The 24,109-nt window shown below is 41.1% G+C and overlaps 1 protein-coding gene across 5 annotated transcripts in view; it reads right to left on the bottom strand.

Annotated features, from left to right (window-relative positions):
* The window catches only part of brsk2a (BR serine/threonine kinase 2a), a 178,219-nt gene that overhangs the window by 61,771 nt on the left and 92,339 nt on the right, over positions 1 to 24,109 (bottom strand). For all 5 annotated transcript variants that reach the window (XM_005471008.4, XM_005471007.4, XM_025909491.1 and 2 more), the window contains one exon: positions 11,683 to 11,777. In XM_005471008.4, the coding sequence (XP_005471065.1) occupies positions 11,683 to 11,777 (95 nt within the window). The remainder of the gene's footprint in view (positions 1 to 11,682; positions 11,778 to 24,109) is intronic.

The raw sequence follows: 24,109 nt of genomic DNA, 5'->3' as shown, positions 1-24,109 counted from the left end.
TTCATGTCACATGTGACAGAATGACCAAACACAGAAGCCAGCCCAAAATCTCAAAGGGTGAAATACTGGATCACAAGCTCTGTCATCTCTCACTCTGCACTTATTGCACCTCACACTATTTTTCCAGCCGGCCTCTCTCACCCCACAGAAGGAAAACACAGACATTTCTGTCACCTCCCCAGGCAAGTGAGTGAATGGTCCCTTGATACTGAGATCTAAGGATCAAAGTCAGCAGGGCAGCCATGTGTGTCAGATAAAAAAAAAGGGTGGCTATGCTAACACTGAGGCCGTAGTGCGTGCAAAAGCAGCTGGGTGGATAAAAAAACAAAACAAAGGAGAGACAGAGGAGGATATGTGGATGTGGAAGGGATAAAGGAAAAGCCATGTAATTCTCTCCAATGGAGAACAGCAAAAGAAAAGTGTTATGAAATGGGGGGAGGAGCAGTGGTGCCAGCTTGAGCCATCCTCCCTGCACATCACCACCCCATCTCCTGGGTCTTTTATTGTTAATTAACACAACATGGGGAAAGGACAACCTGTTTAACATTGCCATGCACCAAGCAGAGTGTGAATGATAACACAAGGCAGCAACGTAACGAGTTACAAGCATCAGAAGACGCGAGAGACCTCTCCACTTTAATGGCTTTACTTTGCAGAACAAACCAAATATCGACATTAACTGACAACAATGATTTTTTTTATGTTTCCATATTTCTCAGCGTTTTGAAAGATGTATAAAATATAGGATTATGATGGCATGAGTCATGGTTTAAGATTAATCTATTATATTGTTTTCTAACAGCTTTGTGCCAGAGATCATTACCTTTGCAGCATAACATCTTTTTCCCCCCGAATATGTATTTTCATACAGCTCAGCTTTATAATTCAAAGATTACTTTTTTTAAACAAAGAAGTTTTTACACTTAATCTACCGGTCTTCAACATTATACAAGTAGATATCATATTTCACTCAAGGTCTACGTTATGATATTTATATATATAGTTACTCTTTTAGCTTAATGATAGAATGAACAGTTAACATATGGGAAAAAGAGGCATAAGATCTGGATGGGGTAACGGCTGTAGAGAAGGAGACCTGGTCTAACTGTTAGGGAGCAGAAGGGGAGGAGCCAAAACAGCTTGGCTACTGGCTCACAGACAAAACCAGTCAGCTTGTCAGCATTCATACTTGTGACATGTGGATACATTACTCTATGCTGCACACACACTGTACACATACACTCTACTGATCATGGCAAGCCAAGAGCCACCTCCATCCATCCATATGTCGGTCAGTGAGCCAGTAGGGCAGAATAAGGGACAGGAGGTAGCCAAGCTGGTGTGCATGCAAGCATGTGTGTGTGTGTCTGTGTTCTTGCACATGCATGTTAGTTGGAAGGAGTTGATTCGCTGAAGACTGCTGCATGTCAGTCTTGGTAACCAGCATGTAAGGACATCTGTTTCAAGGACAAACACACACTATCTACTCGTTACAACATTGCAGAGGGCATCAGTCTGTAATGTGTCCCAAATCTACTTCTTGTGCAGGGCATAATCACTAACTTTGAGATGATATTAATGTGTGCTTCTGGGGGAACCTGCTTATCCAAAATTGGTTTGGAAATTTACAAAGACAGGCTCGGGGCAATGGATTTAACAGTGTTTGTTGAGGTGAGGCGTGTGCGCATTAGGTAGCTGCGTTATCTCTCACAACTGAGCTGGTCGCACTGGGAGCAAAACAAACACAAAATAAAATCATTTATTTGTATGATCCCATTTCAGTGAAAGTTTTTGAACTGAAAAAAGTAATCTCTCTCCTACTTTCATCTTTTTCTGTTTATCACTTCTCCGTCCTTGTGGACCACACAAATACACAAATGTAAAATACACTGATACATACGCAGTCAGTCAGTGCAGCAGGTTTTTCTCTGATAATCACTTTATCAGTCATCCTTTGTGAAGCGGAGGTAAATTCTCTACACGGGGGAGTTTGATCAATGCCAGAGACATGTAAATCGATCTGGACATAGTCTCTGCTAGCTGGCTAGTCCTTATCCTTTATCCATCTTCCAACCTTTGAAATTGTGCTCATTACCCCTTCCCACCCAAGACCAATTCTGGTATCACTCCTCCTCTTCATCTTCTTCTGCTGGCCCTCATTTATTCTCAGTTTCTCTCATTCTATCTCTCTAATCATGTCTGTGATGTGTTCCTATGCTGTTGACAGATTCATCAGGCTGGCACTTAGACCAGTGGCAGGCCATATCATTTCACCCTAACAGACATGTCCCTGGATAACCTTGGTCCTAATAAAGTCTAATAGCAGAGGTGCTTTAGACCCTGCGGACACTGGGTCTAATCAAGGCATCCACATGCATGGGCTTATGGATGCGATAGCACGACACATGCTAAAGAGTCGCAGAGACGGTGTGTGATTGCTTATGTGAATGACTATACGTGTTTTTTCTGCAAAAGCCACCTGCAGAACGAGTGACAGGCAGGCAGTGGATCGCTTTGGCAGCAAAGTTTTTTTGTTTTAGTTTTTGGTTATTGTCAATTCATTCGTTTATGTCACTCACCCACTCGCTAATTTCACAAGACGGGACTGGTACGGTGACCTTGGATTGTGGAGAGATGTGAAATGTGGATTAATGAAGTGGCTTTCACAGACACTGAGGGTAGAGCTCAGAACAGAATGTAATGATTACATCTGAAGGTCGTCTGTATAGTATCACTTACACTAGGGTAAAGCTAATAACTTACTGCTGTCTATATTTGAATGCAAGGCTAATGAAACAGTTGCTGCTGCTGCTCGGGAAAGTGGATTATCTAACTATTCTGACAAATTTGCATTAAATGCCTTATTTACATTAAATTCCTGTAATTCTTCTTAGAAGAAAAAGCTGTACACACAAACTTTAATGTTCAGTTTTGTCACAGTAAGCTAGTGGTCATTCTAGCACTGGTTTGTAAAGTGGTGTGCAAAAACAACAACTTACAGAAAGTAGGTAATGAAAAATTGACAGGGATAATTTGGTGTGGTAATTCAGGCAGACATAGGTGATGAGCTGACGTAATTTACTTACCAACTAATTAACTTCACATATGAATACGTGACTTATTTACTGACACATAAACTGCAGACAGACAGAGAAGTCAATACTGTATACAGAAGAAGTCAATACGTAAGAGTGGTCAGCTCAAACAACTTAAATTAGCTCAAAAGTTTGCAAATAAGTTCAGAATGAATCTCACATTGTAATTAGGGAGTTGTTTTAGCATCCACACTTGTTAATTAGGCGATACAGTGAGTATTAGACATATATAAAGAAACACAACAGGCGCAAGTTCTCTGTTAGTACTGCACATTATTACCACTTCATTATATAAATGGCATATGAAATAATATATAGTGTCCAAACTAATTTACAGTACATGCCTGCATTTATGCCTTGTAGTCATGTATAGTACGTGACTGAGAAAAGGATGGAGGGAAGAATGTCCTTGAGAGCGTGTTAGCACACCGGGGTCATTAGCTAACAATCCCCCTCAGAAATGTAGATGCAGGAGCTGATGAAGTTAAAAGTGTTCTGCTTTTGATGTTCGACACACTGACCAGTCATTAACATATTTGGAGCAAATGTACATGTTTATTTGCAACAGCTAAACGTGAATAAAAGCGAATGAATACATGCAAATTAGCCTGGAAGATACTTTACCAATTGATGTCCTCACTTCAGTGGTCAAAAAACAAAAATGGTCCCGTTCGAAATAGCTGCTCAAGTGCATGCACGCACGCACGCACGCACGCACGCACGCACGCACGCACACACAGAATTATATAAACAACACTAAATGGGAATCATGCTAATGTTTGCTCTTTTCTAAATTTCCACCACGCTGTACAAATAGTAGTGAATTTATTCACGATAATGAAGACAACTGCATCGTGTTGGAGGTTGATATCTTGCAGTAAGCCCAAACATAGGCCAACGTGGAATATAATCACTCAGAAAAGCATATTTATATAGGGAACACGTTAAGAATTCTATGCAGCACACTGGATGTAAAATATGGAGGTAAAAAGAGGTTGGAGTATTTTCCTCTAAAAGGAACATGATGTACCTACTTCAACAGATGGATAAAGGATTCTACCAACATTCAGTGGTTGAAAAGGAAGACAAATTCACGCTCGACAGGTAGAAAAGCATAAATAAATAGCCATGAAAAGCTATCTGAACTGTGGAGGGGAACTCAGCTGATCTCTTCAATGAAATCATCTCCCTACTTAAGGGGGAAAGAATATGCCCTCTGCTCACAAAGTAAAAGAAAAAGAAAAAAAACTAAAGCAACAACAAATAAAAAGCAAATAAAGCTTTCTCATCTATCTGACAACACAGCAGCTGTTGCCTTTGAAGAGGGGAAACAAATGCCATCGATTCAGACGTCTGTCTGTCTGTCTCCTGTCGAGCTCAATGGGGGATCCTGCTATATCTTCTGTTCTGCTATCCTGCATTTCATTATTTCGAGTCTGCACTCCATCTCTGTTTTATCAGGATAAGGCATATGAAAGGTAAAATCACTCAAACAACACTGCATGTGTTTGATGAGCTTTGTCGCCACAGTGAGCAGCAGCAAAGCAGCAGTCAAGAGCTGCACGGTTTTACGTGCCGGATGCTTAATATTCCAAGTACCAGTCTGTAAACCTCAGTGTCTGGTGTCTTCAGTCAGTGACATTGACCCATGAGTTATACAGTCATACAAGTAAGGCTAAAACTTTCTTTCAACTCCAAAACCAGTCTTTGTGCACTGGAGGTAAAATCTTTTCTCCATTTCCACTTCACCAGAGCCTCTTTTCCACTAAGTACAGACTGTGAAAAAACTGATTTGGATGATTAGAAAGCAATTTACGATGTAAAATGTGGAGTGTCCTTCATCGTGACTGATAGTGGACAAAGAACAAGGCCGACTATGGGAAAAAATACTCTTTTTTTAGGTCCCTACAGGATGCTGGGAGGAAACTGGGAGAAAAAAAAGAAACGGGGCACTTTTCTCATATTTTTGGTAAGAACTTTAGAATCAAGCTGTTCTCACAACAGCTCAACCAGGTTGAGATCTGGTGACTGCTTCATTAATGGCAGAAAACCAGCTGACTGCTTCTTCTCTTATATTTCTTGCACAGTTTGGAGCTTTGGGTCACTGCCCTGTTGATAGAGAAAAATGTCTCCAGTCAAGCTGTGCCCAAAGAGTATGGCTTGTAGCAAAATGGAGCAATCTTTTATCCTGTAAAATTCCCCAATTTATCAGCACCATCATATTTCTTCCACATACTTGACAGATGTCATGCACTCCTATAAAATCATTTATTTGCTTTACGTCTCAAAAATATTTAATGCAAAGATCTCAAACTTGTGTCTGTGAGAGTTTCTGTCCAACGTCTTTGTTGTTTTTAACTTTGGACAGCCCTAGATCCGGCTTTTCTTTGAAACTCTGCCTAGTGGCTTCTTCAACACTGCAAGCTGAGGACCTGTGAGGCATCTATTTTTCAAACACAGACACTGATACTCGTATCCGCCATGCTCAATAGGGCCCAGGATCCCCCACTTTTCTTTCTATTTTGGACGGAGCCACTTTGTGCTGCTATGTGATGGCAAAAGTACTCCCAGTTGTACGAAATCGTCACTGCTGCAGTCCAATTCAGAAGAATTTTTCTTTACAACGTGTCCAGTAACATGCATATGCATGTCATGCAAGCACCCGAAGTAAGCATACTCTATATCAACAGAAGCACAGCTGAGAAACAAAGCTGGTAATTCTATGGTCTTTCTGTGCAGTCAACCTGTTAAAATCAAACCAAGTTAAGTCCTAGTTTCTGGCTCAGCACCATACAAAGCTGATGGATCAACACGGCAAGGCGCAATATATGAAACCCATTTATTTTAAAGGGTGTCTGTGCACACTCAGAGGCACGGCCCTGCACACGAACAGATAAACACACAACATTAAGTTAAAGAGGATGTGTGTACGTTGGAGGCATTTCTATATCCAACTCACTTGCGGCAATACAGAGATGGGAGAGAAGGGACAATCTATAATCATTAGGAGGGAAAAGAAGAGATGGCAGAGAAAGAAAGCTACAGTGCTGTCACAGAGGTGTCGGGATAACAAGATTAGAACTTGTGTGATTCATCTGTGGCCATGGCATTCTGCTCCTCACCCGCCCACCACAATCCCTGTCGGTTGGTGTGCTGAACCTTTATTCCTTGTCTTTCTGTGACTGTTTTATCTTAAATTATTATTTTATATGCTGCGCATTTAAAACTCAGATACTATAGTGTCATATAGATAGCCTAAAAGGAGTTTTTCTTTCATTTCAGGTCACCTGTGTTATGTACTAAGACATGTAGACCTTACAAATTATACTAGATTTTCTGATGAAATATGTTCATTTGTGAAAATCCACATATTCAAAGAGCCCTGATCTTGTTAATTAGCTCTAAATATTTCTGCCTTTATTTGCACCAAAGCTGTGGCATTGTCGTGTTGTCGAGTCCTCAGTGCAGTGTTTCAAATATTTGCTTAAGGGGGCAATTATAGTGCACACTGCTGCATCTCCAAACTACTTTTCAATTTCTTGGGCGCACATTTCACATTTAAACTGATCTGACTTACATCAAGGACAGAGTCAGAAAACCACCTTACAGACCTTACTGTCTTTAAAAGCCATCAAAATCAGCATGGCTATGTAGTGATGTCTACCTCATAAGACATCCATCTAAAGTGTTCCAACTTCATATTCACCACCCTCTCTAACCCTCCCCCGACACACTCACACTCTTCCCTCCCTATCTTCCTTCATCCTGCACTTCATCCCTCCTCTCCCTCTCTTCCTTTCGCTCTCTGGGCTTGGGGACAGTAGAGTGACTTTGAAGTTGTGCTGCTTCAGGAGAAGAGAGGGAGTCACTCTGGCTAATTAGTTGTCCTTATCCCAACAGCAGCAGCAGCCACCAGCTCACTGGCTCAGAGGAAGAAAACAGAGCAGGCATCAACAGCAACTACCAACTGCTGCATGTTAAAGATACCCTGATCCCTCTGCTAACGGCTAGTAACAATAATACTCACCCTAAGACTGAACTGCAGATTTATTGGAGTTGCTTTTTTCATATACAGTCTAATGATAGGCAGTATGGTAGAAATATGTTACGGTAAATCCTCTTTTTTCAGGGAAAACTTGTCAGACCATAGCCGACTGTAATCTTATGATTCTATTGAAGTCCTTTCTGTCTTCTCCCTCAAGTCAGTGTCATCTAAAGACAGCTTTATATACAGTGAGAGAAATCATTATGTGATTAAATGAAATGTCTCTAATGTTATGGTAGTTTCATTTTAATCTAGAGAGACAGAATATCAACTAAAATCCAGAAAAAAGACACTTTATGCCAAAGCTATAAATTAATTTGCGTGTCATTAAAATATAGTATTTGATCCCCAAGCAAAACACAACCAAGACTAATTGGTCACCAGATTTGCACACATCTCAGGAGGGATGTTGGCCCACTCCTCTTTACAGAAACTCTCTAAATACTTTAGGTTTCTTGGCGGCACCTTGGCAACTTGAAGCTTTAGCTCCCTCCACAGATTTCCTATAGAGTTGAGGTCTGGAGACTAGCTAGGCCATTAAATGACTTTAATGTGCTTCTTCTTTAACCACTTCTTTGTTGCCTAGACAGTTTTTTTCGGGGTTTTCTGACTCTTTTTTTTTAGGCCTGACACTTCTGTCCTCCATTTGTCTGGAAAAAACACTGTCTGCACTGATGAATCTCGATTTCTGCTGCAAGACTTAGATCTATGCTTTCATGCTGTTTACAACAAATTCTAACCCAACCACCCAACAACATAAAAACATAGATCCATCTTTCCTTGTATCAATGGCTCAGGATGCTGCTGGAGGAATAATGCTGTAATTCTTACCACAATTGAGGCCAATTTGAGCATTCAAACACCACAGCTTATCTCAGTATTGTTACAGACCATGTCAATCCATTCATGAAACCAGTGTACCCATTTACTTCCAGAAGGATTACCCACCATGTCACAAAGCTCAAATCATCTCAAAATTATTTCTTGAACATGACAATGGGTTCACTGTCCTGAAATGACCTCAACAGTCAAACCAGTGCAGCATCTTGTGGTGGAAGGGGTAATTCCCATCATGGATAAGCACCCAACACATCGTGTCAATATGGATAATGTTGAATCTAAGCCATATAGAATTAAGGCAGTTTTGAGGGCAGGGAGTGTGTGCGTGCGTGCGTGCGTGCGTGGCAGGGATATGGTTGGAAGTTGGATTTGTACTCTTACGCTGGAAGTGAACACAATGCCATATGTGGGAATGTCACAGTTAATAGATCAAGAAGAAAACAGGAACTTCTGACAGAAAATGCATAGAGATGTGGTGTCCCGACAAAGACATCTGTGTTATATTTTCCCAGCAGGGTTTCTCCCAACATGTCCATCTCTATTCTTACTACAATTCCCTTTTGCTTTCTCTCAACCTCATGGCCTGATGTCATAGAGACATGTCCAAAATAGAGGGAGGTAGAGAAAGAACTGACTGAGATTCAGAAACATCAACTATTCCCTTGAGATACCCACACGCACTCAGATTCATGCACAAAATGTTGGTTCTCTCTTAGTTACATCATTCTGTTTGGCCTCAGTGCGAAAGACTGCTGACATACTGTCATATGTGCACGTACTGTGTATTCTCTCTCTGTCTTTTTCTCTCTCATTCCAAACATGACAGGCAACCACTTCCCGCTGACGGAGACTCTTATTATTATTCAAGTAACTCCATTGTTAGCTTTTCTGCTTAGAAGTGAAAAAACATTGGGCCGCACTTGCTCTTTGAAGTAGTCAAGGCTCATTCCCTGGTTACAAACTGACATAAAGTTCATAGACGCATGCATTAACCAAGACAATTCAATGTCTTTCTGGTCCTTAGTGTCACAGTCTGTAGGGTTATGGAATAAAGAGTTCAGCATTAGTTATATAAAGTTCAACACACTGAGAGTGTAGAAAAGACCTCTCTGCCAGATACTCCGAGACAATTAATTCAACCCATCTCCTCATCTCCACAGACCCCTGACTCCCAAGGCCAGTCATAAGAAGGACAGACGGAGAGGGATGACATAGGTTGTGGAGGATGTGCACATGCTCATACTAAAGAACGTGCGGGTGTTGCTATGGCACATGTGCACACATTCGTCTGCACATTTGTGTGTGTGGCCTACATTTGTCTATGTGTGTATGCATGCATACAAAGTATATCTGTCATCAGCAGTGTTGCAAATACACATGCGCGCGCACACACACACACACACACACACACACACACACACACACACACACACACACACACCTGTCTGGGCAAGTCAGACTCTCCCCTAATGGCACCACGGGGACCCAAGACATTAGCATATTAAAAGGTGACATTTCACAGCCTGAGCTATGCAGGAAGCTACAGCCCGATCATTCTGACAGTCTGACAGCCAAATATGCAGTCCGAAGAGCAGACACATGAGAGTATGGGTTGCGACACAATGGGAATATGGGAAAACCTCTACTAGATTTGAGCTGGAAAACACCTGTCCAGTCATAGTAGGAAGCCCCAAAACATGAGATTGAATTTGTAATCTCATTTGTGAGATCAGTGTTAGGTGTAATTTGTGGTCCCGCAAATGTGTCCATCTGTGTATGCATTACTATTTGGACAGCAAACAGAGAAAGGTTTTCACCCACAGCGAACATGCTGCTGTGTAGTCATCCAATATCCCACCTACGGGGTTACTTATGTGCTGATCAAATACTGATTGGTTGATAAGTGACCTGAAAAAGTTCACTTGAGCGACAGGAACAAAAGACAGGCAAAAAAAAAAAATCATCAAAGATTAAGAATACAATGTGGAAAGTACAGACACTGACCGCAGTGGATACTTTTCATTGTTTTTAACACTTGGTTTCACTTCAGCTCTCTGTAAGTTCTAACTTTGCTCTCCTCCACAGCAGGCTGATGGACCAACAACAGCACAAGCAAGAGTAGCCCACGCACTGGTTGTACCACATGTTTTTGACACCGCCACCATCAGACAACAAACACTTTCTCCAGGTCGATGAGTGGTCCATAACTGCTACCGGACTGCATTCACACTACGCCCCCCCCCCCCCAAAAAAACACAAACACACTAACATTTTAGCATGTGATCCAAAAATACTGACTTGCAGCATGACTGGAAAAACCCTAGAATCTCTTTTTATACATGTAGAATAATGCTGATAAATTAGATTTTTTGTAGATACATATTCTCCCCGTCTCCGACGTAATTCAGTTCTCACTGGCACATACACCACACCTGCTGTTACACACACACCCACACACACACCAAACAGTCTACACTGCTGAGACAAGACTGACAATGGCTGAGGTCAGTAATTGGCTCTGAATTGCAGCTTCAGCAAAAGACTCGGTCCTGTTGGAAACCTGTCAGTATTTGGCATCTGTTACCCTCATTTTCCTTTGCAGGACAGCAACATGTCACCTAGCTTACTGACATATGTTACAATACTTCCTCCAACTACTTCTGCTACAATACTTCTGTCAGAGCTGAAGCTCTCACAGAAATGACCTGCCTGTCTTTCATGAGGACATTAAGACTGCATGTTGAATGGGATAAGAGGCAGAAGAGAGAGAGACTTCAGGAGCAAATCAGCAGCAAGCAAAGAGCAAAAGAGACTCTGACACAGCAAGAAGCGAATTAATACAGAGTGTTTATCAAATAAGAATATCCAAGGACAGTGAATTTTTCATCTGTAGTTGAATAATGCTGCCATGTGAAGCGATCCAAAACTGAGGGATTTTCCATTTCAGATAACCTTTACTGTGAGCAGACCCATTCTCTTCCTGCTTTCCAGCTCATAAGCTAACAATTACAACAAGCACTTGTCTCCGCGTGTATCCTATAACTACCATTTTCAGGTTGTAGCGTCTCTGAGCTGCCCTCGCTCTTCTTCTTCTCTTTAGTTTCTTTACAACTATTCCATCAAAACAAGGGACAATTTTGTGAAATGACAATGTTGCTCTGAATGGAACTTCCCAGCAGGAGTCCTAGGATGTAATGACAAAAAAAAGGAAAAAAAACTTCTATCCTACTGTATGCCTTAAAAAGAAACAATGCAGGTTACAGAAAAAGAGACTTACTAGTAAAAGCATACTAATTATAGTCACAGAAAGCCGCTTTGCTGTTGTGCATTAGAAGCTCTGACTCTTGCTTGATGGGGGAGCTAAACAGCTGACTCTTTGAGTCTGAAATGCGAAAAGGATGAAAATCAGCTGCTTCAAAGACCTGCTGTCACTACCTCAGCATGTGATTCCACTCTGTGATATAAACTGCTAATATTTAAGAATTTTTGCAAGATCAGCTGTTGATTTTTTTGAAACCTTGATTCTGCTGAGGATGTGCACTAGCTTAGAATACTATCCATCCATCAACTGTGGGAACATGACAAACAATAAAGTTTATGGTAAGATATTAAAGCAAAAACAATACAGAAAACTAAATTATTTTTTCATTTGCACTAACCATCCTCATCAGAAAGTCCGAAGACTAAGAGCCGCAAACATACCTTCATTAGTACTGACTCGCTGAGTTTCTCACGGTTCACAATCTTAATGGCGACTTTCTGGCATGTTACACAGTGGACTCCAAGTTTGACCAACCCTGAAAAAAAGGAAATACACATTTCATTAGGTCAAAGACTCTGCTGAATATGAATTTCCACTGAACACATTAGGAAAAGACCTAAAATGGGCTGTGATAAAAAAAACAAACAAAAAAAACACACACTTAAAAAAAAACAATTTCTCTTGTCAAGTGCATTGACAAGAATAATATAAAGCAGCTAAGGACCAAATGTTGCTAATGCTTGTAATGACTTGTGAAGTGTACACGGAGCCTTAAATTAACTGCCCTCTGGGGTTTATTTGAGTCATAAAGGCAGTAAGTGAGCAGGCCATTTGCTCTATTGATTCCGATAATGTATTAAACCACTGTAATGCAGTAATGTTAATTCATCTAAAATGGCAACAAACAATAGGATTATAAAAAAAGAAGTGCAGGATAAAAAACTCAATAGAACTAATTATCAACCAGCATCCAAAATGACATGAATGAAGAAAAACTGCACAGAGCTGTAGTGAAAAAAAAAAGTAGAGAGGCGTATTTCAAAGACCCAGCAGAAAACATTACCATTTTCTTCACAAGACAAACACACTGATGCATGGGTAGAAATCTGAGTGTTTAATACACCATGCCACACAGTTGTATAGGGACTCCCACACAAAGAATCTGTCAAAACTCGCATAATTCCTGTGATTTGTCACACAACCTAAAAAGCATCTTCTGCTTTGCCTTACTAAATGTCCCCAGGTGTCCTCAGTTAAATGATCAGTCATTAACAATGTAGAAAACCGATGGGTATACAACAACAACGAGTGTAGCTCCAGTGGAACAAAGTGATGTGTGCATTTGATACAGGGGAGCTATGACAACAGCACCAAAACATTTTTGGTAGAGCTGCATTTTTATTAGAAAGATGTTTGTTAGTTAGGGGTAAACTACAAGAAAAACAAAACACCCCAAAAAACAAATTTTGGTTCTCGTTTATGGAAATTTCTCATGGTTAGGCAGATATAAACTGCAAACTATATCTAGAAATGGTTTTAAAAGGTCAAAGAAAGTCGATACTCTGACTCACAACGAGAAAAGACAGTTGAAATATAGGGAGAAATAAAAAAAACAAAAGACTTCTGCAATTTAACAGCTGAAAAGCAAAATTGGACCTGATTTAATTTAGCCTCTTTAAACTTTTAGGACCTCTTTCGGTGCTCCACATACATTTAGAATTTTCCCTAGAAATACCTTTCTGATGAAAACTCAGTTTCACCAAGAACTTCGGACTCGCACAGACAGCAAACAAACGTCTGTGTCAAACTGACTCAACATTCACATTAATGATCATTACTGAAGACAGCAGTATTCAGTGGAAAAATCTGTCCTGAGCCCAAATGTGGCACGCATTACATCAGGTGAGAAGCACAGTAAGGAGCATGCTTGTCTTTTTTCTCCAACATTGTGCACTATAAATTAATTCCCCAGGATCACAGTCAGCATGGGAGTTCTACAGTGATAGATTCCTTGCCCTACTTGCAAGTGTCAGCTTCCTGTGACTGCATCTTCTTCTTCAAACTGAAATTCAAGTGAAAGGATTGCTGATTTGACACAGTGCAGAAGATTCAGCCTGCTGCTGCAGCTGCACAAGTGCAAGTGGTGTGAATGGAAGTTCCAGGGAGCAATCTAAAAATAGCAGGAATAGTGACAGTGGTCCAGAGGTGTACAGCAAAACATCCTTGAAGTTAATAATGGCCAAAATACTATCAAGTATGGGTTATTTTGTTTGTTTTTAATGGGTGGAGTCATAAAAAAACTGTTTTGATCACACACTTATATTTTAATATAGGGTGTGATCAGTCAGTGAAAGATTAAAGAATAGATCAGTATCCTACAGAAAGGGTTTGCTGGTGTGAAGCAGACCAGTGTGGGCTTTTAGGATCCTCAGCTATGTCTTTCTCATAGATTATTATTATTTCTGTACTACCCAGTAGAAGAGGAGAGTCAATGAGCTTTGAGGAGGTGTTGAAACACAGGGAAGCAGAAGTATCCTGACGCCACAGAAATGCCTTTAATGCAACAGAGATGGAGGCAACAGTGGGATATAGTGAAGGAGGAAGGAAAAAGTGAATAAAGATCAAGTGAAAGATGAAACCAAAAAATCTAAATAGATCGAGAGTAAGGGACACAACATTATTCAAATGACAGGCCACAGATAATTAAGCAATAATGGGGAGCGTGTGGGTGTGAGCCTCTATCTTGGGAAGTTGAGAGGCCGCAGGGGCCGAAAGTGGAAACACATGGAAAGGAGGCGTGAGAGACAGAGAATGACAGAGAGATAGGAAGCAAATGCTAAAAAGAGGAAGATAAAAGATTTAGAAAGAAAACATTTTGGAAAGGGGATGAGGCAGTTGAGCAGAAGGGGGAACAACAGACAAACCCATTAGCTTTGTGATGGTAATCATATGTTAATGGCTGCTATAGAGAAGCTCATAAGTCATGATAAACACATTAAAGAGAAAATATCTGCCTGCAAACACATGAAAAGCTAACTGGATTATTCGCCTCACTATCCATCTTCCTCCAATGCCTTTGTTTTCTTGAGCAGGGGGCACATTAGCAAGAGAAAATGTGCACCAAGAAGACAACACATTATGATTTTACAACCACTTTGCTTATGGATTGAAATGAACTGTTACAAGGAAGTTCAGTACATAAGACATAAGACATTAGCCCCTCTTATGCAAAATATCTCAAAATTATGACTCACAACAAGAAGCGAATAAAACTAATGCTCGTGGAAAAACACATTCAAATTACTAGCTAAAGCCAACAACAGACAAAAGTCAGATCGTCCTTTTTGAACAATACCAAATGTGTCAATTAAATACTCAGCTGAACATGAATTGTTGTACTAAACTTTACGGCAATCCATCCAGTCTTTGTCAGGATATTTCTAAAGGCCAGAAATGTCAACTTGTCCATGTCTGCATAAAAGGTTGTTGAAATGTGTCAGAATCAAAATGATGTAAATCACTGCTATCCCTGAAGCTAGGCTGGTAGCACGGCTTGTATTTTATATGAAAATGAGGCACAGAGAGCTTAAAACAAGCTAAAGCATGTCATTATGTGTGGGTCTTACGTTCAGACATTCCAAAAAACATTTGCCAAGTAAACAACACTTGGACATAATGTCAAAGTGTGCCCTATAAACTCAAAGTCATATTTGCCGAACTAGAACACAGAGCAAAATAAGAAACCCTGAAAAGGTTGTCAATCCTACCACAACACATTAGACAACAAATACATTAATAAAGCATTTCTGTTCTTTTCTTTTGGATTTTCTGTCAATGAATTGACTTTTGTTCAAAGGACAAGCTGTAGACTGGTGGCATGTGGTTGAGATCTCTCTGCAATTTTGTACCTTCAAAATAAATTCCCTGGCTCTTACACCTATGACAAAGCTGATGATATTACGGTATGTTTCATACATGACCCCAACATCCTTCTCCCAGCATCAAACACATTTAAGAAAAAACCCTCAAAATAACTGCACTGTGATTCACTTATTTCAAGTACGCTGCGATAGCTAACTAACCTCAGTTTCTCCATGACCCAAAATAAACTCCCCTCCTCTCCTCTCGAGTGTGCAGTAATTTAAGAGCTCACCTACTGCCAATGCCCCTTTCACCTGTCTATATCAGTACCCTTGGACAAACAGAAAAAAAAAAATGAAAGCTGGAGTGGCAAGCGAGGGAAGAAGAAGACACCAGGATTTTGTCTGGCTCATGCTGTGCTGAGTAGGTAGGCTGTCTTTGAACATAGGTTCAAATGTAAGGCTTCAGCTGAAAGCACAAAGGTTTGGTCCACATGAGGGCTGCATTTGCCAGCGCATGGCTCTGTGTGCGCATGTGAAGCAAGTATCTGTGCAAGTTTGAAGCTGATGTGTAGCATTCTTTAGATTCTCGCTACAGAAGAACTGTATTGTGATTTAGTATCACATATGAGTGGTTTATGAACTCAACAAGTCACGCACGTGCTTTTCACTGACACATGCAATATACGGACAAAAGCAGGCTGTGCAGTGAAGGTTGCGATGCCACTGAATCAGCAAGTATATTGATGTCTCCTCTCCTTTGCCCTCCTCCCAAATCAATAGCATCAAAACTCTCGCCTTCACAACAGTAGAAGAATAATGGCACTGACCAGGGACTCACGGGCAGAAGAGACCACTTGACTGACCCCCCCACCCCACTCTAGCCTGTACCCCAGCTACACAATCTTTATTTTTCATGCACCCTTGTGATTAATGGCCTAATGTGGAGGGACTGCTGGAGGAAGACGCAGAGTGAGAACTTTGGCCGATTGCTCGGTGAGCATCATGAGTTGAGCATTGTTTAAGTGCACTGTGCTTGCTGGATGTCACAAATCTCGGCTGAGAAATATTAGTTTTAAAATAAAAGTTGAGCAAACTGTGCCGAGTGAGCTAGACAAAAGGTGAAAACAAGGGTTGAAAGAAAAGGTTTAAATAAGAAAGCACAAAACAAGCAAGAGGTCGCAAAAAGCAAAGAACATGCACATAGAGTACAGCACCTCTTTATCGCCAATGGGACAACTTAATTAACCGCAGAATGTGCACAGTTGTGAAAATCCCTCTAATCAGCTACTTTTCAAAAACTGAAAAAAAAAATCTGGCAGTGCATCTGCTTCTCTATATCACTGAGCCATGTGTCAGCTCTGATTTGGTAATGAACCTCTGGTCTAACTTCATAAGTCACTGTTTCAAGATATTGCTGCTGAACTTGCTGTCCTAAGAAATCTCTCTAATGGGTCCTAGAGTGTATTCATTATGACAGCATGTAGTTGGAACATTTTGAATTAAGCAACTTTTCTGGAAAAGACCTAATTGACATGAAACCGCTGGCCTGAAGAAACAATGTTTTTACCAATTTGACACATACATTCAGCCCACGCAACAATTTATGTGTGCAACACATTTCCCTAACAAACTTTAGCTCGTCTCTATTTGATACTGGTCAAAGGAGTTTGCAAAGAAAAGCGTCTGGACTTCTTTAAGTTGCTTGAAGACGTTTCACCTCTCATCCGAGAAGCTTCTTCAGTTCTAAGGTCAAATGGCCGAGAGTCCCAGACTTAAACCCAGTGGGAGTGTCCCCCCAAAGAGGGACAAAGGACCCCCTGGTGATCCTCTAATCACATGAGCCAAGGTGTGAAAGCGGGTGTGGGACCTAATCAGCCAGGGTTTCGGGTGAGCTCATTGTGAAACCTGGCCCCACCTTGTCACGTGAATTCCTGAGGTCAGATGGCCCAGGATGTGAGTGGGCGTTAAGGCGTCTGGGGAGGGAACTCAAAACTGGATTATAGATGGCAGACAGTTGGTGTCGTACAGGGTGTTGAACAGAGGCGGTGGTTTACGACACCAACTGGGGCCAGGTTTCACAATGAGCTCACCCGAAACCCTGGCTGATTAGGTCCCACACCCGCTTTCACACCTTGGCTCATGTGATTAGAGGATCACCAGGGGGTCCTTTGTCCCTCTTTGGGGGGACACTCCCACTGGGTTTAAATCTGGGACTCTCGGCCATTTGACCTTAGAACTGAAGAAGCTTCTCGGATGAGAGGTGAAACGTCTTCAAGCAACTTAAAGAAGTCCAGATGCTTTTCTTTGCAAACTCCTTTGACTACGATGACCTGGATGACTGAGAACCTTCACAGATCTATTTGATACTGTTAGATATTGTTAATGATTTCAGAACAATTCAATACTGGTTTTTATAAAGCACCAAATCACAACATCAGTTGTCTAAAGGCACTTTACACTGGAAGCTAAAGACCCAATAGTATTCTGGAGAAAACCCCAACAATCAAACTGGTCCCTATGAGCAAACAGTTTGCAACAGTGGGAAGGAAAAATCCCCTGTTAACAGGAAGAAACCTCCAGCAGAACCAGGCTCAGGGAGGTGCCCTGAGCATAGCATAGCAAGACCAGACAAAATACAAACTAAAGGAAAGGAAAAAGCCAAAAATGTTAATGACATGCTGCAGTGGTATATAAACAACATGGGGAGTCAAAACAGGTGAGCGGCGACGAAGTGCTCAGTGTATCAAATGAAGTCCTGCAGAGGTCTGAGCCTTTACAACCATAACTGAGGGGAAGCTCAGGGTCCAGCCTTAACTGAATATGTACCAGAATCAAGTTCTGCAGAGGAGTCAGTTTATCTGACCCCACCCCCATTATTTTTTTTTACCCTTGGGTTTTCCCAATAGGTCCTTGTTGGCATGTTTATGTTTGCCTTTTTCTCCCTTCCCTTCAAGCTGTTTAACCAGGCAAAGACAGGAAACCCCCAACACACAAGGAGAGAAACTCGCTTCTTCAGCGTTAACTTGTGAGAGCGCTCCAGCTTTCAAAGTAGTCTGATCAGTGGCTGATTTATAAGTGGGTATCTAGGGAAGAGCAGATAGGAGAGGAGTGGGACCCTGACTGTGAAGCTGATTTCCAATGCTATCAATCAACGACAAAAGAAGGAAACAAAGGAGGGAGAGAGCGTACATGAACACCCTGTACTCTCCTGAGCCTAGAAGAAGAACAGCTTTATGATCTCCACCTGCTAACTGCACACAGGTACAAGAGCCACACACGGAGTCAGTGTTTTCTGCTTTATCCTCCTCACAGCCCTGGCAACCATGCAGTTAAAGATCATTACTGGATTAATTTCCATCTGGAAGCAACTACAAGGCAAGGAGAGCAAAAGATGAAAAAGAGATGTTCCCACTGGCACACCTCTCTCACTTTCAAATCTTGATCTTTCAGAAGTGCTAAACCAATGCAGGCAGATGGTAGTAGCTTATGCTGGCTTAGCTTTCTCTCCCTGAGGCGCTGGCTGTGAGAAGCTCGTTGCCCTTAGGCACAGATCTGTGAGCCTCTTTCCACTTCTGCTCTCTAACCCTGACTGCTCTACATCAGGGCCACAGCCCTGCCCTAGGATCAGTGTTTGAAAGGAAACACAATGTGGTACTAGGGCTTCCTAGAGCCTTTTCTGACCATGTGGAAAGCCCTTGCAGCAGGGCGTGGGAATTCCCTCCACAAGGGCAAAGGGTAGAAGACACTTTCATGCCCAAATCTTCACACCTTTGTACTATTTTTTCCCTTTTCGGCACAAGGATAGAAACTGACTAAATTATGCGTCTTCAGTCTTGTTTGCTGAATAAATATCACTACACTGAACCTCTGTAATGTCAAACATCAGTCGGTGGTGGCTTCAACAGAAACACTCGTTCTCATTGTATATTCTTGGGTGTGACAAAGTGCCAGATACAGAATTATTATTATTATAATTATTAAAATAATGTCACCACATTGTTTGCTTGCATGTATAGAAAGAAAGGCGGTGAATCCCTCCCACAGAATATTACTATGTGCCAACTATGTATCTATACTCATCATACTATGCAATGATTTTTGTGAGAAGTCATATTTGCAGAGAAGAAAACACCCAACCTGGTTTAAAGATTTACCGTTTGGCCTGGCCCAGCTTTCTATTCCAATGAGTTTCTGCTTTTTCTCTCTGCTTATACAGTTACTCCACATCCTTCTCTTTGCTTCGTTTTTTCCCTGCCATTTTCCCGTCATTTCTTCTTCACCCCTCATTATTTTCTGACTTATTTATCTCCACATTTCTATTCATCATCTTACCTATGTACAAAATGAAAGATAGAAAAGGAAAAGAATACACCAGCACAAAGCTGTTGAGTCATATTGTGCGGGAGGAGGAATGTTGACGATTGAACAATTTTCACTTCGCTACTCAATGAATTCAGTTTCTCTCCCTCTCTCTGCTTCTCACACACATCATTTCTCGCCTCTCCCCATTCACTAAATCTGTATCTTCTCCATTCCTCCGCCTCTTCTTTCACTCCTTTTGCATTTTCAGTCAGCCGTGACGTTAGTCTACCCAGCCTGAATTCCCCTGCAACCCTCTAAGCCCTACCAACCAAAGCAACAGCAACAACATCAGTAACACCAGCGGCCCAGACCAACAGAACAGCTTCAAAAGCAGGAAGAGCAGTTTAGCCCTGGAGTGATGGAGCGAGAAGGGAGGCACACTGACGCATGAATACAGAAACTGTTTATTTGGCCTGTGTAAAATAAGACGTTTGCTCAGCAGCGCCAATATAAGTTAACTCCCAATGTAGTATTTTATTGATACTCCATACTAATAGCCTCTGGACAAAGTGGTCTCAGTTTACCTTTGATACTTTGAAACATTTTCATACAACTAAAATTACAATATTAAACAAATTACATGTACACACACACAAAAAGTCACACTTTGTATTCTTCATAATATTTGCTTTCTCTGTGTGTTCACAGGTGTAGGTTGTGTATTTCAGAAAGCAAGCATGTTTGTTTGTAGAGAGAGGGAGGTACTAAAGCTGTGAAAACCCAATTTCATATACACAACTGTGATTTGCATAACATTGCCCCAACAATCACAGAATGAAATGTAGTGAGGTGATGGAGGTTGTAGATGGCTTCAAGGTGGTAATCTATTTTACACATTCTGATACAAGTAAGAGAACAATTGTGAGCATCGCCCAAGGGCAGCAAGAACAGTGCAATCCATTTAGTTGGTAACAGTCTTTCTGATTGGCATATCTTCCAAAATCCCCACTCTTTACACATTAGCCTTATCAGAATGTAAATATAGGAATGGAAAAGCTCATCACTTGCTTGGTGGAAGATGCAAACTTCACACAGTTGCTTCTGCCTACAAGGCAAATAAGTCTCATTGTCATTGAGGTAGGTGCATTCTGTCTTATGAATATTTGACTACAGAAAAGGGTTTCCTGGTTTATGGCTTAGACATGTTGTGCACTTTACACATTTCCCTACATTCCACAAACTAAGGGGGGTAAAGAATTTTCCCAAAGAGCCACAAAAGAAACTGGGACTGTTGTGCAGGACCACATAATGAGATAGATTTAATATTGAACAGAAATGAGTTCAGCTTGTTGTTTCGGCCCTCCACAACAGTCCCAGTTTCTCATGTGACTCCTTTAGTAAACTAATTGCTCACTGTAAAGGGTTCATATTACACTTCCATATAAAACACTGAATTCTGCTACAGCTGATTTTTTAGATCAAATAGATACAATAAAAAGTCAGGCCAAACTTTTTGGCTGTGATTTTGTCCATTGTTCAGGAGGCTGTCTCCCCATTAAGCTGATTACAGGCAGTGATATCTTTTCTCTTTTGAATCTCGCTGTGGACATGTCATTGCGGATTCAAAATATTTGAGTCGGAATTCTGGACTGATGTGACTGGAGGTCAGGCCACAGAGCCAAGCGAGAGTGACACTGTCAGAGGAATGTTCTGCCTGAATCCTGAACAGGGACATCAGCGCAAGCATGAATGAAGACACTGCAGAGGAGATGAGAGGATAGATAGAAAGAACAAATACAAAAAAAGGCTGTGACAATGAGGACAGTGACAGGGAGACTGAGAAATACTGATAAGGATAGCTAAATCGAGAGATGCGTGGAGAGACAGTCAAAACACAGAGAAAGTGGGGCCTAGGAGGGCGGTGCAGAGAGACTCAGATCTATTTTTAATGTCTGACTGGGGATCAGCAAAAGGAATGTATAATTACAGCCTCATGAATAATGCAAGCAGGATTCTTTTAATTAGCCACACCAGACCTAATGCAGCAACTGCAGCAGACAGGACAAACATGTGCATATGCACATGTACATACACATGTACACCCACACACACTCATCTACATTGTTACAGTGTTTGGGTCCAGACCTTTGATTACGTCCACCCCATGCGTCGACTGATTCATCATGAAACAGCACTTTCTCAAATGAAAAACCAATCGAAACAAGCAAAACTACAGGAGGATCAACGACTAGCCAATCAGTGTTCTGAGGGGGACTCTCCCTGATGTCAAGCTGTTGTCAAGCTGGTCATCAGTGCTGGGGAACTTGATGGAGTGTTTTCAATTCATTCTATTCTTAAAACCCTTTCTTAAAAGTCAAGAGCAAAGTCAAGATGTAGGTCTGAATATGAACCAGTGATGACATCAGTGAATGATGGTCATTACCCCAGAACCTAGTTAGAATGAAAGCAATGGATGGATGGATGGATGGCAGCCAACCAATCAAAGCAATGGCAGACTGAAGATGAAAACTGAATGTAACGAGTGTCTGACATCAGGCTAGTAAATACATAACTGCATACAATAATGAGGTGCCCAATCAAAACAAATTATCTCACCAGTTTATACATGCGCCATTTTTGGAACATGTGTGTGCTAGCTCATCCTTTAACCCCTGGAGAGTGTCAGTAGGACTGATGCCTTGATTATGACTTTCTGATAGGCTTCACAGCCTCTAGACACCACTCAAAGAGCTGCACACTGTATGACTGTCGTTTGTTAGATAACCCCAATACGAAAGCATGAATTATTAAATATCTGACTGGATAATATTACGAAACCTCACTGTAACCATAGAAAACATCCTGGCAGCACAAGTGTGGTTTTCTGTATTTTTCCACTCACATGCACACTGAATGCAAAGAAACATGGAAAAAAAACACATTGCTGGCAAACAAGCCACGCAGCCAGGCCAATTGTGTGGGCTCAAAAGAGAAAAAAGAGAAGAAGCAATAAATCAAACCTTTCTCAACCACAATTCAGCTTGAGTTCTTTCATTAATTAACAGTGTTTGGGTTCCTGCAACATCTTCATTATTAAACATGGGTCAAACCGGAATAGACTTCACCGAGAATGAGTTCTCGTCAGCCCGTCTTAATAACTACCTTTCTTCTCAATTAAAACTGAAATGGATGGTCGAAGCTCAAACAGGAAAAACACAACTAGATTGTCTCCACACACAAAGAGAAAGGAGGAAGTTGGATCCAAGTTGGAACGACGCATCAAGAAAACGGCAGGATGTTATTCAGTTGTTATCTGGCAACTCGAATTCTCCCATCTTCAGAGTCTTAATTTGTAAGCTAATTTGTGGCTGGCAAAGACAGGCTTGACTATGGAAGAGGATATTGGATGTAATTTGATGTCTCAGTACATCTTCGCTTGTTGATTGGAGTTTAATTGGCAATGAGGGTACTGCGTTCTCACTTTGGGGCTCGCAGGGGGGTGACGGCACCCACACAAACTGCAAACTCTGTTTCACACAACTGAAGTAGAACTGGTCATACAAAGATGGCTAGCAGACAAGCGTTTACCTTGTTTGTTAAATTTAAAAAAAAAAAAGTATGACTTTAACTTTTCTGACATGCAGTCTTTTCATAAACAAGCAGGGGAAAAAGACAGTAACAGCAGGATAGCCTGTTCAAGGTGAGTATACACCCCATTATTATGGTCAACATGTTGTTATTACACATTACATACCAGTGTGTGGACAGAACAATCTATAGAGCGTCAGTGTGTGCACTTGAGGTAGCGGGCTACCCCCTGGTGTGTGACTTTGATACACACAGACACACTTTTCCTGATAAAAAGTCAGCAGGTGCAAAAAAAAAAAAAAAACCAACACTGGGAAGAGGAATCCTCTCATAGCTCTTCTTAATCCTTCTGACATCTTTGTAGTGCCTTTGTTTTCAACTAGCACTGCCCAAGAGAAAAGGTCAAAGTGTCAAAGCCACCATTAGCACAAGGCCCAATCAGAAACACCTCAAGGCATGGAAACAAGGGCAGGACAGGATTATTTGTGTGTGTGTGTGTGTGTGTGTGTGTGTGTGTGTGTGTGCCTGTGTGTGTGTGTGTGTGTGTGTGTGTGTGCCTTTGTGTGTGTGTGTGTGTGTGTGTGTGTGTGTGTGTGTGTGTGTGTGTGTGTGTGCCTTTGTGTAAGAACTGTCTCACAAACACATGCAAAAAGCAACTAAGCAACTATATTACTGTAATGACAACAATATACAGAATCCTGAAAATATCCATGCTGGGAGTAAAAACTACAGTATATAAGTAGAGTGACACAGGCTAACACACACAGATATTTCTTTTAAAAAATAGGCTTTAATTAAGCTTTTAATCATTTGAATCGTTTCATTTATTCACTATGAATCATGTGATGTTTAATCATCAATCATCTTCAATCATCTTAATTCTTTACATGCTTTAGAGGTTGAAAATGGTTGCACTTGTGGCCTATAGATCAACTTTAATTTGACATTTTAAATATACATAAAGCGAATTCTTTCATCAATGCTCTACAGTGATATGCAGGTAAAACAGTTATGACATCATATCTCAAGTTAACATGAGTTGTGACATACAAAAGGTAACAAAATGTCTCATATAACTACACATTTACAAACACGTATTTTTACCACCAGCGCA

Source organism: Oreochromis niloticus, linkage group LG7 (genome assembly GCF_001858045.2).
Source record: "Oreochromis niloticus isolate F11D_XX linkage group LG7, O_niloticus_UMD_NMBU, whole genome shotgun sequence".
Classification (NCBI taxonomy): Eukaryota; Metazoa; Chordata; class Actinopteri; order Cichliformes; family Cichlidae; genus Oreochromis; species Oreochromis niloticus.
Note: the sequence above shows the minus strand (reverse complement) of the source record. Positions and strands in the feature narration are given on the sequence as shown.